The sequence below is a fragment of the Cervus canadensis genome, chromosome 6 (genome assembly GCF_019320065.1).
Source record: "Cervus canadensis isolate Bull #8, Minnesota chromosome 6, ASM1932006v1, whole genome shotgun sequence".
In the NCBI taxonomy this organism is placed as follows: domain Eukaryota; kingdom Metazoa; phylum Chordata; class Mammalia; order Artiodactyla; family Cervidae; genus Cervus; species Cervus canadensis.
In genome coordinates, this window is record NC_057391.1 from 17,843,418 (window position 1) to 17,859,677 (window position 16,260).

The 16,260-nt window shown below is 43.7% G+C and overlaps 1 protein-coding gene across 16 annotated transcripts in view; it reads right to left on the reverse strand.

Annotated features, from left to right (window-relative positions):
- Window positions 1-131: 131 nt before the first annotated feature.
- Window positions 132-16,260, reverse strand: part of PARP6 (poly(ADP-ribose) polymerase family member 6) — a 33,510-nt gene continuing 17,381 nt past the window's right edge. For 10 of the 16 annotated variants that reach the window (XM_043470987.1, XM_043470988.1, XM_043470983.1 and 7 more), the window contains 8 exons: window positions 15,200-15,248; window positions 14,839-14,951; window positions 14,049-14,121; window positions 13,275-13,344; window positions 7,880-7,959; window positions 7,422-7,485; window positions 7,170-7,254; window positions 6,455-6,837 (listed from right to left, as the gene is read on the reverse strand). In XM_043470987.1, coding sequence (XP_043326922.1) covers window positions 6,735-6,837; window positions 7,170-7,254; window positions 7,422-7,485; window positions 7,880-7,959; window positions 13,275-13,344; window positions 14,049-14,121; window positions 14,839-14,951; window positions 15,200-15,248 — 637 coding nt within the window. In that variant the 3' untranslated portion in view covers window positions 6,455-6,734. Of the gene's footprint in view, window positions 667-6,454; window positions 6,838-7,169; window positions 7,255-7,421; window positions 7,486-7,879; window positions 7,960-13,274; window positions 13,345-14,048; window positions 14,122-14,838; window positions 14,952-15,199; window positions 15,249-16,260 lie in introns of those variants that run through there. The other 6 variants (XM_043470993.1, XM_043470989.1, XM_043470992.1 and 3 more) reach the window with 4 other exon arrangements.

Consider the following 16,260-nt stretch of genomic DNA (forward strand, 5'->3'; position numbering starts at 1 on the left):
CCGGCTTTCGGGGCCCCGCCCCTCTGCGTCCTCGCCGGGCACAGTCACCTTCAGTAGGAAGTGCCGCGGGGGCGGAACGGGAGAATCAGGTTGCCCTTTGAGGGAGGACTACATTCCGTGGCGGAAGGACACGAAAAGTAAAACTCGCAGCGTTGAGACTAATTAGGGCCCAATGGGGAAGCGGCGGGACAGGAGGACCCGCCCTCGGAGCTCTGGAGACCTCCTTCCCAGACCCCCCGGCGCCCGGGCCACCTGTTGCGGCCAACTTGGAATGCTGGGCCAGGTCTTCTTTTGACCCTTGGCCCAGGCCACCCCAGCTGAGTGGCCCTGGCCTACCCAGATAGTGCCCAGGTTTATGGGTCCCCGGGGAGCAATCCCCTGGCCCGGGTGCCCGCCCCAGCGCACGCCCGGAAGACTAAACCGAACAGTCAGAGATGGGGTGGGGGATGTAGACTCATGGGATGGTTGGAGGTCCGGGCCGCCTTAGGAGGGGCTCCGACACTGGAACGGGGGTAGAACGCGGGAGGGCGGGGAGAACGCGGGAGGGCGGAGTGTGCTAGGAGCGGGACCGCGAGGCCCTTTTGTTCTTAGGGTTTAGAACAAAGGAGGACAAGTAGAGGCCACGTGAAGACTTTAGTAGGGACTGGAGTCCTGCGGAGCGAGTGCCTGAGAGTAAAAAGTGAATAGAAGGTATTAATATTAGTGCAGAACTGACCATATCAGGAATGTCAGAACGTTAGATCCCATAATCTCTGCCGAAGTCAGAATTTCTGTTTTCAACCTTGTGTATTTAAATCAATATTGTTGGAGCTTTTCTTGTATTTTTCCTTAAGGCATTTTCTGATTTCCTAGTGATCACAGCAGTTATCAACGAAGCAACTGGCAACTCTTGCCTCCTTTCAGCCAAATTTTGAGAGCAGATACAATGTTAAAAATCTCGAATACTATTAGGTTCTTTGCTTTTCCTGGAAAAGAGAGACCAATGGGTGTGACCCGCTCAGGCAGACACCCTGCCTGTAGCTGAATCACAGGACTTAATTATGCTTTCCTGTTAGCTCAGATAAGCTGACAAAAAGTAACAACATTAATTTAAGATAAAATATTTTAATCTCTTCTATAAGCTGTTTCTGGTTCCCTCAGTTGCAGAGAGGAAGGGAATGCTTCCTTATTGAGGTTGTAAGAGCTCATGAAGTTGCTGACAGGGAAAAAAAATCATGCTTTACCAGAGGGAATCAGATTCTTCTCTATCCAGAGAAAGAGGGTGGCTTAAGTGGCCATATTGGCCCATCAGCTAAAGATGAACAAAGTACAGTGTTGAACAACACTAGAGGGGCAATGTTCTGGCCCGTGCTGGACTATGTTGCATTTTAAAGATCTATATCTAGATATATTCCCATGATTGAAAAGCACATGTATTAAAAAAAAAAAAGAAAAGCACATGTATTAAACTGGAGAGTTGATGGCAAACTATTGCACTTCAGTTGCAGATTTTGGTCTTCCAGCAGTTATAAAAATGCTGTCCATGAATAACCAACAAGGACCTACTGTATAGCACAGGGAACTCTGCCCAATATTATGTGGCAGCCTGGATGGGAGGGGAGCTTGGGAGAGAATGAATACATGTATATGAATGGCTGAGTCCCTCTGCTGTTCATCTGAAACTATCACAGCATTGTTAACTGGCTCTACCCCAATACACAATTAAAACTTTAATAGTTAAAAAATATATCTGTTAATGAAACTTTCACAGACACTAATGGACTATATTTTTGCTCATATTAGATGCATAGTGAAAATCTGTCAGAGTTTAAGGTGATTGTCAATACTGTGCTGAGAAGCAGCTTAGCATAGAAGCAAGCATGGGTTCCATCACATTTAGTTCCAATTCCACTCACTAGCCCTATAATCATATCCTGTAATTTAGTGTGAGTCCAGTTCCTTAAACCCAACCTGCAGACAATTCTAGCTCCATCGGGTGTAGTTTGATAGTTGATGTATGTGAATGAGTATAGCACAGGGCTCAACAGGCATCCTCGGAGAATTCACTAGCTCTGGAGGTTTTTCCTTGTGACTAGTGCCAGAACATTGGTCTCAATTCAGTTAACTGGGTTTGCCCTTCTCTGAGCCATCCTCCTGAAATGAACCTTTTTTCCTCTGACCCAGCAACCAGCAACCCCAGGGCTACAGGAAACTGGGGAGGCTGAGGGAGGATACAGACCACTCCCGCCCCCCTCCCCCTTAAGTTAGGCTCTGCTTCCATCCATTCCACTGTGCCCACGGGGCTAGCAGGATAGGAGGAGCGGCTGCTAGGTTCACTGGACTGAGGTGTGAGCGAGTGAGAGTGTTGACTGCTGTGTTTGTTACCTGTTTGGATTTTCAGCCACAGAATCACAGAATCTGGAATTTAACTCTTGATGGTCATTTGGACTCCCTTGCAAGGTAGGTGTGTCAGCAAACAATCCCCAAACAACTCTAGAGCCTAAAGACAAGCTTTGGCCCTGGTGAAGAAGGTAAGGTTACAGGTTTTACCATTAAGTGACCTCTTGGCCTCTGCCTGAAACAGCAGTGTTACTTCTCTCAGGCCAACACAGGTTTCCAGGGCAGCCCACTGGCCTGGATGTCAGATTAGAAGTGCTTACCACTTTGGACTTCATATACCCTTTCCAGTCTACTGTTAAAAAGTAGACTTTTTAATTTCTTCAGTGCCTTCCTTCCAATTCCCAAGATCTCTTCAGGCCCACCAGGGTGGCAGAAAACCTTAATTTCTGAGTCTCCCCCAAACAAATCCTGGAAGGAAGACATGGAGTTAAGGGATAAAGGGAACAGGTCGTCTTTTGGGGAAGGAAAAGATTCATGGAGGAGGAGACTTGGAGGGCTGTTACCACAGAGATGGGCACTAGGAAGGCCATTCCAGGGGAAAGGGACAGTAAACAAATGTTTTCTGAATGCAACTGTGTCTCTAAGTTCCCCCTCCTAAGGAAATGCCTTATCAGCACTAAGAAAAGGGAGATTCCTGAGGATTCCTTGTTCATTCCAGGTCATCTCACTGCCTCAGCCAACAGGACCTCCAACAGTTTTTCTCCAGCCCAGAACTGTTAGTAATCACAGGACAAAGCTTCCTTAGGGCGGGTTGGTCCTATCCACCAAGCCACTCCCATGGAGGCCTGGGCTCTCTCTTTTTTCCCTGACAAGCGTAGCCAGAGCTCAGACTCCTTATGATGCAGGTGGAATGGTAAGCAGACCCCAGTCCCCCAAAGTAATCAAGACTTAGAAGACCAAGAAAGGTATCAATGGGATTTCTATGAAGGTCCGGTGGTTAAGAGTCTACACTTCCACTGCAGGCAGCATGGATTCAACTCCTGACTGGGGAACTAAGGATGCCGCATGCTCCTTGTTGTGGCCAAAAAATAACATAGACTAGAGAAGTTTTGCCAAAAAAAAGAAAGGCATCAGCAAACAATAGATCCAATGCCCCCTCCCTAGGAAGTCCTCCTGCTGCAGTGCCATCATAATCCACATTTTCCTTGCCACCATATTTTAGTCTCCACCTCCATGCTCGCTGGCTACCAGCTAACTGGACCCACTTATCCTTGGAAGAGCATAGCTAGGACAAAGACGACTTTGGTGTCTCTCCTAGATAAAATAATTTTTGTAGGCAATGCTTTAACTTAAAGGGTGACGTCTTTGGGCCCACTGGAGGGTGACTCTGAAATAGCTGTGGAAAATTCTATATTCCAGAGAGACTGCTGCCCCTTCAAATGAATTGCTTTATTTTCCCCCACCCCTCTTCTGGGGGAGAAGGGCTCTGAAGGAATTACATGACCCCTGAAGCTTCCTCCCCGCCACTCCCAAACTGATCCCAGAAGCTGAGACCTCCATCTCAGAATCCTTCCTATGAGAAGCTGGTAAGTAACCCGGTTATGACTCAGCACCAGACTCTTCCCTTCCTCTCCCCTGAATGAAAGGCAGAATGCAGAAGGCTCCTCCCTATGGATGGCCACATTCTCACCACAAACTGAGTCATGGCCACGCCCTGCCTGGAAAGTGGAAAATTACTGTGAGAGGGAAGTGGAAGGCTAAACTCTAGGAGTTTTAAGTTTCCAATCCAGAAATCACAGCCATCTACTCTCCACCTGGAACTAATTGAAGAACACAGTTGTTTACATGGCCCTAGCCCTAACACAGCATGTCCAGGTCTAACCGAATAAGGCAGCTTGAGTCCAGGACTACGTGGAAGGTAGGAAGCAACCATCAACCTCTGTGCATAGTGTCTGTACTGGCTTTGGTGAAGGAGGATCTACTGCTCAGACCTGGCTTTCACAGGCTCCACCACCCCAACTCCAAGGCGGCCAGGCCTGGGTGGGAGGAAGGAGCAATCCTTCAACTCCCACTCCAGGCTGTAGGAGGATTCCCCTCCAGAAACTCAGGGCCCCATGCAATTTTCCCTGCAATAAAATCATTCTTGTTAAAGGAATGCTGCGGGTTTTTATTAGGCTTGTTTTACAGTGTACATGTTTTGAATTTTTTCAGATACGGTTATATGGCTTTCAGACTTCTCAGATTCAAAAAGTCCTATTGCTACTATGTAGAATACTATAAAATAGTATATTTAATTTCATTAGTTTTATTGGCATTAAGAGACTATTGTGCATATGCTATTAAGAAAGTGATTCCCATGAGGCCAGCTCAGGTTTCTTTGAGTTTTTCTGGTAACACACACTGTCTGTTTATTACTTCTCATTCCATCATTTGCTAGTACTCGTTTTATCAGATGCCACTGATAAGAACTGTAAGAAATGGTTACAAATGAGAAAAAAAAATCTATCAACAATTGCTGAAAGTTGAACAAAAATGCTGTCTAGCCAAGCACCTAGGTTCAATTGCTGGAACACTAGTGGGAGCAGTTTGAGAATCCCTGCAGAAGTAAAAAAGTGTTAAGAGCTCAGGTCCTGGAGTTGAGCAACTCTAGTTAAAAACCCAGCATGGCCACTAACCAGTTGGGAGACGTTACCCATGTTATTTAAGATCCCTTTAAAAAAACCTATCTTCCATCTTTGTTGTCAAGTTTAAATCAAAAAATAATGTAAAGTTTGAAAGGCTACATAGCATAGAAACAGAACAGCAGTTCTGGAGTCAGGCTGCCTGTCACTAGCTATGGAATATGGACATATTGCTTATCCTTTGTGTCTGCTTTCTCATCTACAAAATGGGAATAATGGCATCTACTTCATAGGCTTGTTTACAGAATTATTTTAGTCCGCATGTGTACAACGCTTACAACAATACCAAGAACATAGTAAGCCAAGGTATTAGCAAAGTATTAAAAGCGCTTAGCACAATGCCCAGCACCTACCTAATAAGAACTGAAAAATGTTAACTATCTCTGATACTATACAGATGAGCTGCAAGGATCCTTCAAGGAGGCTGGAATTTCAGTTAGGATGGACTGCCTAATGGGGGATTTCCAGGTGGCTCAGGGGTAAAGACTCCACCTGCTAACGCACGAGATGTGGGTTTGATTTCTGGGTCAGGAAGATCCCCTGGAGTAGGAAATGGCAACCTACTTCAATATTCTTGCCTGGAAAATACGATGGACAGAGAAGTCCATGGAGTCACAGGGAGTCGGACAAACCAATGACTAAGCACACACCTATAATGAAAGACAACAGGTAGTCTAGTACAGGCCGTATAAATCAAGAAGCTGTAACAATTTTTAAAAAGCCAATACTTGAAAGTCAGGCTTGTTTAAAGCTTTTTGTAGTCTCTGTGCTTATATTCCTGTTTTTCTTCATTAACAGTTCGTAAAACTGGCAATGTCCAACTTGTCTCTTAGAACTTTAGGGTTTTAGGTACATGGAGCACAGCCTGAAGGCCAGAAGGTTGGCAGTGAGAATTTCAACAAGGAGATGGCTTTCACTGAAAAATTAGATGTTCAGAGAAACAGCTGTCTTCTCTCACATTGCTAACTTTGAAGAATCTGGATTTTGTTTCATTAAAGGAAACTGGATTTCAAGTTAGAGAGCTGTCAGCTCTCCCTCCACCTCCCTTATCCCAAAGAAATAGCTGGGAGGAGGAGGAGGAAGAGAGTAGGGCCCAGCCACCAAGATATAGTGCAAAGGAGAGGATAGGTTTTGTGCAGAAAATAGAGGTCCTAAAGATAGGAAATCTGAGCTCCTGTGGCCTCAATGGTCCTTTTAAATCTTGAAGAAGAGTCACCAGTGATATTCTGTATCATTCTCAGTTTGTGTCATATGCATAAGTTTCCTTTATCTAATCCGTTGAATAAAATGCTGACAGATCTACAGGATACTATACTAGACGGACTTAGCTCTGACTCCATCCAACATAAATAGTCCCAGCCCCCGTGATGTTCCCCTCTCCCCACCCCTACCCCCATCTGGGGGCTTGGGGCAGCAGGTGCTGGGCCAAGGCTAGTCAGACCACAGTGATCATATCCAGTCCACAGCACCTTCCATTTTATTGTTTTATTTACAAACAGGGTGAAGTTCAACTGGGAAAACCAGGGTAAGGAGTCAGTCTGGGCCATCCAAATGTGGAGTGGTTCCTGGGTCAATCTCCACCACCACCAGGAAGGCCGCCTCGTCTATCTTTTTCCTGCCCCTTGGTAATGGCCCCTTGATTCCTCAGGGCAGACTTGTCTGCTGCTCCTGAGCCCTTTTATGAGGGCAGATGGATCCTGGGGGAACAGGGGTGGTACGAGGGCTGGGGCCCCCTCAGTTTGTGTAAACCTGAGTTCCGATCACACGCATGATTTCCTTCTGTATCTTGGGGTCCTGAGTATTAATGTTGGCATCGCCCACCTGACCATCCTCATATCTGCCAAAGATAATGCAAACGTGAGCATAAGAGGGAGACCAATCCCAAAATAATGTCAACCCATGGACCTGCATTTAGGGGTGTGGCCATCCCATCCCAAAACAAAACCCTTTCTTGCTACTCTTTAGGGTGGAAGAGTTTATCTGGTTTTCTCTAAACAGACCTTGATTTATACCCATCCTCATCCTCCAAGGGGAAAGTCCCAGTTCTGGCTCTACTCAGATAGCCAGGGACATCTCCAATAACAGAAACAGACTTTCCCAGTAGTCCATATCATTGTGCTCTCACCCTCACTTCTCCAAGTAATTCCCAAGGTACCCTCCTAGACTTACACAAAGAAGAACCGTGTGCAGACATGGTCGGACACAGGGCACACCCAGATGTTCCCATGCTTCTGGAGGTCCTTAGATGTAATCACTGGGAAGAGAAGGGCCAGAAGTTATAGGTATAATGCTTGGGTCAGAGAGTCCAGGCGGGGGGGGAGGTAAGATGCTTCAACATCACCCTTGGCTGGATCATGTGCTAACGTGGCACCAGAAATAAAAGTGGGCACCCACAAAACAGGGACTGGGTGAGCTACCTACCTTCACAAAGTGCTATACAATTTAGATTCCGACTCTGCAGGAACCTTGACTGAATGGATCGGGTCTAGGAGAGAACAGAGCCAGGTAGATGGTTACAGTTTTCCCTAGAGAGGTGAGTTAACTGGTCGTAGTTAGCAGGGTGGGGCCTGGGATATCCTGGGCTTCCAGCCGCCTCCCAAAATTTCTGATTTTCATAATCCGTCTGGATGAGTCCAAGCTTCCATCTTTACATTTTCATGTCATTGGATTTAATAAACTCAGTCTCTGTTCTCATACTCATGACTGAAGCCACAAATGACTCTGGAAATCGGTTCCTCTTAGAACATATCTGATTGCTTGAAATGATCTATAAGCCACCCACCCTCATCACTACCAATGTTTCCCCATTCAACTCTGTAGCCTAAACTTATCCAAGGGGACGTGTCCTGCCTCAGTGGAACAAGGGCAACTAATAATACCTGGGGGATGGTATTCATTCTGTTGTATCTCTGGACGAGCTCATCTTTGGAGGGCATCCTGTGCTGTCCTTTTCCCATTCCTGTCACAGAAAAACAAGCCAGTTCATTCACCCATTCCTTCATCAAATATTTACTAGTGCCTACTATGTGCCAGGCACTGGAGCTAGAGACACTTGGTAACACAGCAATGAATAAAGCAAACAGTATATCTGCCCTCACAGAATTTAGCCTGATGGAGATTACAGGAAAGGAACAAATAATCATGACACAGCAATGGTAGGGGTTATGATGGGGATGATACAGAGTACTGAGTGAGCCAGAGGAGGGGAACTAGCCTAGCCCACAGGTTTGAAGAGGGCTTCCTGGTGACAGCGAGGCTAAGAACTATTGAATTAGGAAGAGTTAGCTAAATGAAGAGGAAGGAAGTGTTCTAGGCCAAGATAACAGGACATGCAAGGCCTGGAAGAAAGACACAGTAGTGTACCTTAGTTTGTATGGAGCATGGTCAATGGCAGAGAAGTGATGAGAGATGATGGGGGGAAGAGGTAAGCTAGGATAAGATCAAGCAGGCCTTGTAGGCCATGTTAAGGCAACCGGAGTTTATCCTGAGAGCATCAAGGAATCACTGACGGATTCTGAGATAGGGAGTAAGAGGTGAAATGAGCAAGGAATGAGGGGCCTAGGAGAGTGGTGACATCAACACTTCAGGTCCGATGCCAGGCTGAGTGAAATGAGTGGAAGAAAGCGAGCAGAGCACATCAGATCTGCTCCAGTTGCAGTGACATAAAGAGCTCTGACCAGAGTCATTCAGACTAAAGGGAGAAGGCAGAACAGGCAACTGACGAATCATTTTCCACAGGTAACCACAATGGTAACTACCCTGAAGAGTCCTGCTTCCTTCAGAAAGTCTTCCCAGACTTGAGGAGGAGATGCCAATTTACTTGCTTTCATCTTATTTAAATCCATAAATCCTCCACCATCCTTAACCCTCATTGAACAGCCCTGTTTATAACATTTAGAGACTCACTCTGGACTCTTACTGTTAAGATATGAAACAGTGCTTGTGGGCCCCTATTCCCAACTCTTTCTGTCCCATGATTAGGATTCCAGTCTCTGTATTCAGCTTTATCACAGGCCCAGCCTTATCAAAGTAAGGGGTGAGTCTGTGTATGTGTGTATGAGACCATGAGACCAGAGAGGGAGATGAAGATGGGAAATGATGCTATTACTGCAGACCAGAAGCACGGTCACCCCGGCACTTTCTATTATGACTAACTCCACTCTGTTCCAAGTCTTGGTTTTGTGGTAACCATGGTATTATAGAAGCAAGGATGATAACCACTGGCCTGACATTCTTCACTACTCAGGCTGTCAATTCATCATGCACTCACACTGAAGCCCCATGACAGATTTATGGCTTGAATAAAAGTTAAGGCAATGAGAACCTCAAGATTTGAACTGCCAATTTCTTTCTCCTATAGGAATCCCCACCATCCTCTGTTTCCAACTTATTCATTAGCCTTAATTAGGTTTAGCTCTCCATCCAAACATGATAACCTTCTCAGCCTGGGTATTTCAGGGCATGGTTCTGAGTAAAATTCCCATTCAGGTTCTACCTCAGAGGCTGAGAGAACAATCTGATTTCTATGGCTGGTCTTAGAGGTGGCCCTTATGATGTAATTCACATCTTCTTCCATCCCAGTCCTGCCGTGCACTGTGCTGACTGTAATAACCCCGATCATCTTCTCTCGGTTTCCTGACACCAGACACACAGAGAACCCAGAGGCCAGAAGACTCGCTGGTTGCGCGGTGTCCAGAGTATATACTTGTGATGTTTCTAAACATGACTAAACAAGCAGATGGGGCTTACCATCTCCTTTCCCACTCTTCCTCATTTTAACCTGCACACTATGGCCAAGTCTTTAGAGGCTCCGCTAGTCAAATGGATGCTCTCTATTTACAATGACCCCTCAGAAGGGACTTGGATACCCTGAGGGAAAATACAAAAAACTAGAGCAGAAAAGGGTAGAAGGAAACATACAAAGAAGACAGAGTTAGTTATATGCTATAAATCAGACATTTACACACATCCCATCCAGAGTTAGAGACTCTCACATATACATGGGGCCCTCAGAAAACCAGTTATTCAAGCAAAGCCTGCCCTGTCAGTCCAATATAATGATAAGAACACTCTCACATATCCATGGGGCCCTCAGAAAATCAGTTATTCAAGCAAAGCCTGCCCTGTCGGTCCAATATAATGATAAGAACACTCTCACATATCCATGGGGGCCTCAGAAAATCAGTTATTCAAGCAAAGCCTGCCCTGTCAGTCCAATATAATGATAAGAACACTGGCCTAAAAGTCAGGAGAACTGGATTCCAGTCCTAACTCTGCTAGTTAGATCCGTGTGACCCAAGAAAAGTCATTTGACTTTTCTGTGTATCTACTTTATCTGAAAAGTAGTAAGAGATTGAACAAAATGAACAAAATGTAGCTATTATATAGCTACAATAGAAAAACATGGTATTTTGTATCTAAAATCAACCTTTGGAGGGAGAAGGATGGTGCCATATGACTCGTTTTTACATAATCAGTAAATGAAGAAAGTTAAGAAGTCAATAGAGATTCCTAGCTCCATCTGATAACTAAAGGTATTCAGGCACTCAGTAGTAAACAAAGGCCAATGGGAGAGGAGAATAGGGAAAAAACAGACAACAAAAAAGAATTTTGTGGCCACCAGAAGCCAAGAGACTCACTATTTAAAATAAGGGATTAATTTGAGAGAAGCTTAGGCTGGGACAAAGATAAAAATTGTGGTATCTAAATAAAGCCAAGACTACCCCAATCCCACCCCTACTTTGGACACACAGAATAAGATTCATTCACATATTCAATAAATATTCACTGGGCACCTACCCTTTGTGGATTACTCATAGACATACTATCATTTGCTTAACAGGACAATGAACTAGGAACAGACGTAAGAACTAAAATATTATCAGTGACTTAGATCTAAGTGCTCCTAACCCTATCCCAATATCTGCCTCCACTTGGGAGATACCCACTATTCTGAAATTTAGGTTGTTATTTTTCTTCTTTTTCCTTTAGTTTTATCACACACACACATAGCTAAATAATTTTGTTTACTTTGGGGCAATATAAAAAAAGGCATCATACAGTAGTCCTTTGCCTTTTGCCTTTTTTTTTTCAATTCAACCATTATTTACTAACATTTTTTCCATGTTGTTGAATGCCACTGTTGGTTCACTGTCATTGCTGAATAATCTATTGTCAGAATAGATCATGATGTATTTATCCCTTCTCCTGATGATGAGTATGAGTTTTTTTTCTAAGATTTGTTGTTGCAAACAATACTATACACCTTTGAATGCACATATTCAGAAATGAAAATGCTTGGTTACAGGGATAATATTTCTCAAGCTTTATGAAATGTAACACCAAACTGTTTTCCAAAGTGACTGTACCAATTTATATTCCATAAGCAATAAAAGATATCCTGCTGATCTACAACCTTTGGTACAATCAGAAGTATTACTGGATTTTTTAATTCTTGCCAATCCACATAGGTGCTAAATGGTATGTCATTTTGGTCTTGCCTTTACTTCCTTGATTAATAGAGGCTGAGTAGCTGCTCATATTTTTGGTCATTTCTTTAGTGACTAGCCTGTTTTATTTGCCTATTTTTTAAATTGGGTTGTCTTTTTCTTATTTGCAAGAATTTATAATGCACTTTTATTACTAATCTTTTGTAGTTACATGTGTTGCAAATGTCTTCTCCTAGTTTGTAAGCTGCCTTTTTAAGGTGTCTTCTGATTAACAGAAACTTATAATTTCAATAAAATCAAATTTACCAATCTTTTATGATTTGTAATTCCATCTTATTGTATTCTCTGGATGATTCTGTTTAAGATTGGGATAATTTGTTCTTTTCAGTTTGACTTAAGATCCACTTGTAAAATTACTTGGATTTGGCAAGGTTTTTGTTTTGTTGTGAAAAATTTAAACTACTATTTCAATGTCTTTTATGTTAGAGCTATTCAGGTTTTCTATATCTTCTTGAATCAGTTTTGTTAAGTTATATTTTTTTAGGGATTTATCCATCTTGACAAAGTTTTCAAATCATTTGCATAAAGTTGACAGAATTCTATTAGCTTTTAAAATTTTGGGACTTCCCTGTCAGTTCAGTGGTTAAGACTCTGGGCTTCCAATGCTGGAAATGCAGGCTTGATCCCTGGTCAGGGAACTAAGATTCCACATGCCGTGTGGTGCAGCCAAAAAAATAATAATAGTAATAAAAAGTAAAAATAAATAAAACTTTGCTATATCTGTAATTATGTTCCCTTTTTTATTCATATTATTTAATGCTGCTCTTTTTCTTCTTAGTCAATCTACCCAGGTTTATCTGTTTTGTTAGTTCTTTAAAAGAACCATCTTTTCGTTTTTTGGGGGGCCTATCCATTGTACCTGTTCTTTTTTCATTAATTTTGATTCTTATTTATATTATCTCCTTTCTTCTTCTTTGTTTGGTTTATTGTGTCATTAGAGACCTTTCCATTATAGTTCTGTTATTCTGGAGCTAAGTGTTCTTATTTTTGTAACAGTTACATTAATGGAGAATACTAAATCTATAAAGAATCTAGCACTGGCCCCTTCATATGGTAGACATGAGACTATATGGTGGCTTTCTCTTATACAAAGACTATACAGAACCTGAACTGAAAAAGACTGAGAAGAACTCAGATATAAACTTCTAACAATGAGAAAGCTAAGTCAGATTTCTTTTCTGAGCTGGACAAAGTGGGACTCATCTCCTAACTAGAATCTGGATGTTGCTCATACCTTATCTTTGGAATAAAATGCTTCCTCTTGCATTCAATGTGACTAATAGTGTATAATTACAGACAGTTTAAATTTTAAAAAGTGGCTGACAGGGAGGAGAACCATGTCTCCAGAAATATAAGCCAGTGGAAGGGACTCAAGACTTCAAGTGCATTCATGTATCAACTTGCATCCATGTGTGCACATACACAATCTGACAGGCTATTGTCAGCACCAAAAACGTGTTCTCCAGAGAGTCTAGAGTCATCTCCCAGTAATTCCTTAACCCATTCCTAGGGCTAAGGTCCCACAGTGAATGGTTTTATTCATGAAGAAGAGGATATCTACGAGAAAGGGAGATAATTGGCCTCACCACAGAAATAATCTAAATTCCTAACGAAAGAAAAAAGAGAAAGATTATGTATCCACGACTGGGGAGAGAGCTGACACAGACCAAGTGTCCATGATGGAAGAGGAGACAGCATAGGTTTATGTATTCACAAAATGGATGCAATGTAAATAGAGGCAATGTGGCCAAAGATTATTTCTTACCTGAGTATCCAAAGGAAATACTGGAGATGGGGCTCAGGTAGATGCCTTTGCCATAGGCTGCTCCATGCAGCTTGCAGGGAAACACCAGGATGAGCAATATGAGCCTGGGCCCTCCCATGGCTGTATATTAGGCAGCCACAAGGCTTATCCAGCCCTCTGTCCCTCCATTTAATCTTCTCACTCATTCAGATAACTTTAGGCACCTACTCCTGAAAAGCTGATTAGCTGAAAAGTGGATGCAGGTTAACACCTTTGCCTATGAAATACTAGATACTGATGCCTTGGAGAGTGATGAGTGGCATAGCCACTGAGTCAGTTACTCAGAACCCATGCTCCTGCCATAGGCCTGGGTACATATGCAGATCCCTGCCCTCTAAAAATGAATACAGAACAGGCAGCCAGAAGGAAGAATAATAATCATCCCTTGGAGTCTTGCAGGACAAAGAAATAAGTCTCCTATATCAACTCGCTGACTGAGTAGTCACATATATTGAAAAGCTCTAACAGGTTCATTGATCACAGTGACTGCAATCAGCAATTTCTATTTCTGCCTACAGCTATATTCCCACTGCTAAAAACACAGCCTCAGGTCAAAATACAACCACCATATTCATTCTATACATACAGTTTCAACTTCCTCCCTAGGAAAGCCTCACAGGAGGCTGGGTTTGAGGATGCCGAGGCAAACACAGTTGAGTACTTTAGAGCAGACTTCCCCAAAACGAGTGGGGCAGGGAGAAGGTGGAGAGAAGGGGGAAAGGAGCACAGCCTCACCTGCAGTTTGGTGTAGGATGCATTGACCAGCCCATTGCGCAGGATCGAATGCCAGTTCTCAATGTGGGACCCACTGTAAGGCAGTGTAGAATACATGTCTCCTCATGGAATCAAACTCCCAAGAAAATGCCAAGACTGCCACTCCCACCCATTCTCACACACACAGGACATGAAGATGGACACAGATAAAGCCAGCGATGGACATGCACATGGATATAGTTACGGGAAGATTGTGTGTATGGTTAACCCTTACATCTTAATATCCAGGCCTATCTTCTCTTCCACGCTTCAAACAGTCCCATCCTAAATCCTCAATTGCTGGTTCAATAGTTTCATTTGCCTATCATCCTGATATTTCAAATTAAACAAATTTATCTCAAACTCAATGAGTTTATCACTGATGCCAAATACGGCTTCCAATCATGACTTCACATCTCTTTTAAGTTACTCTTAATCTATTTTTTTCTCTCTTCTCTCAAAATCAGGCATAAATTGCTGATTTTCTTCAAAGCAGTTTTCAAATCTATCCCTGCAATCTACCTTCAACCACATCTTTTTATATGTAAATGTAATTTCTCCTCAACTACATCTTAAACAGCTTAAGATTAAAGATCATATCTTAAGTATGTTTATCCTCTATAGCACCTACCACAATAGCATTTAATACATTGACTGACTGGTTGATGGACGTAGGTCATACAGACTCCTACCCCTCAGGTGAACTTGCCCCCATCCCCCCATTTTTTTTGCCTTATCCAGCACCCAGCCCCAGCCCTGCCCCACTCCTCACTGGAAGGCAAAGGTGCTGCCATAGAGCTTCTTGGCGGTCCGGAACCGAGCCTCCTTGGCAGGAGGGCTGCTCAGCAGGAGGAACTGGTGTGAGGTGTGCATGAACTTCAGCTGCTGCCCAGGGTGGGGGTGGGGTCAGGAAAACAGAGCAGAGATGGGAGATCAGGGAGGGAAAGGTTGGGGATAGGGAGCAAATCAGGCTTGTACTGATCCCAGATAAAGGAAATATGCATTGGCCCAAAGACCACTGCTGATGGACAAGTCTAACTAGGCAGGTCTAGGACCAATGTGATTAGCTAGTTTGGATCCCCTCTTTGCCCTTCACTAGAAATTCAGAGCTTAGAGGAAGAATGGTCACTTACCCTGCTGAGAGGTAGTTTGACAATGTGTGACCTGTTGCTAGAGATGATCCTAGGATAAAATAGAGAAAAAAACAAAAAGGACAGAATAAACATGTGGTTAAGTTGCTCAGTCGTGTCCGACTTTTTGCGACCCCGTGGACTGTAGCCCACCAGGCTCCTTCATCCATGGGATTCTCCAGGCAAGAATACTGGAGTGGGTTGCCATTTCCATGTGGTTAGGCCATCCTAAACAAAGCAGCAGCCTTGCTCTGCCCCTTGGAGAATAGGCAAGGATTCCAGGGTTGTTTGAACTATGAAGCCAGGACACTATTGGATATTCCTGTGGGTGATAATGTTTGTGTATAAAAATGTAAAAGAAGTTACTGACCAGAGACCAGCTAGTTACTGGGTAAACAACAGATGAAAGAAAGAGAGGGGTGGCAGGTGGGCTGCTACATCCAAGGAGAGAAAAGTAAAGAAACAAAAAGAAGAACATAAGAGGTCAGCTACCAAAGAAAATTAGAGAGGTGGGTCTGTGTTAGGATGGTGACAACTTACATTTGGGATTTAGAGTCTTAGCACAGGGGCTCAGGAGCCATCCTATCTGAGCCCAGAGGAAGACTGAAGGCTCTCAGAAATGGGGGGAATGGACAGTTATTGTCTGAGCTGCAGAAAAAAACAGAAGCAACTAGAATGAACTTCCTGAGAATTCAGGGACCTACTGGCCTGTATGTACGCTGAAGTCAAGAGGACAGGAGAGAGCAAAGGCATGAGCCACTGCGGACTCAGCAAGGGGCACCATCTCTCAGAGTGGCTATCTGGCTGGCTGTGTGCTTCACTCATGTACCTGTGATGCCACCCTGAACGGCCTATGCCTGGTCATTCCTCATGCCAAGAGGGAGCACAGTGCACTGAAAAAGTACTAGTATCAAAGGCTGAGCTGACAGAGCAAAGTAGGCTAGAAAGGGAAAGCTATGCCAAGAAGAGAAAACAGAAATCAAGGTCAGGGAGGGAGAGCAGGGAGTGAAGGGAAGCAGAAAGGAAATACAAGGTCAGAACCTTTGCTCAGAGCAGGGAGTAGT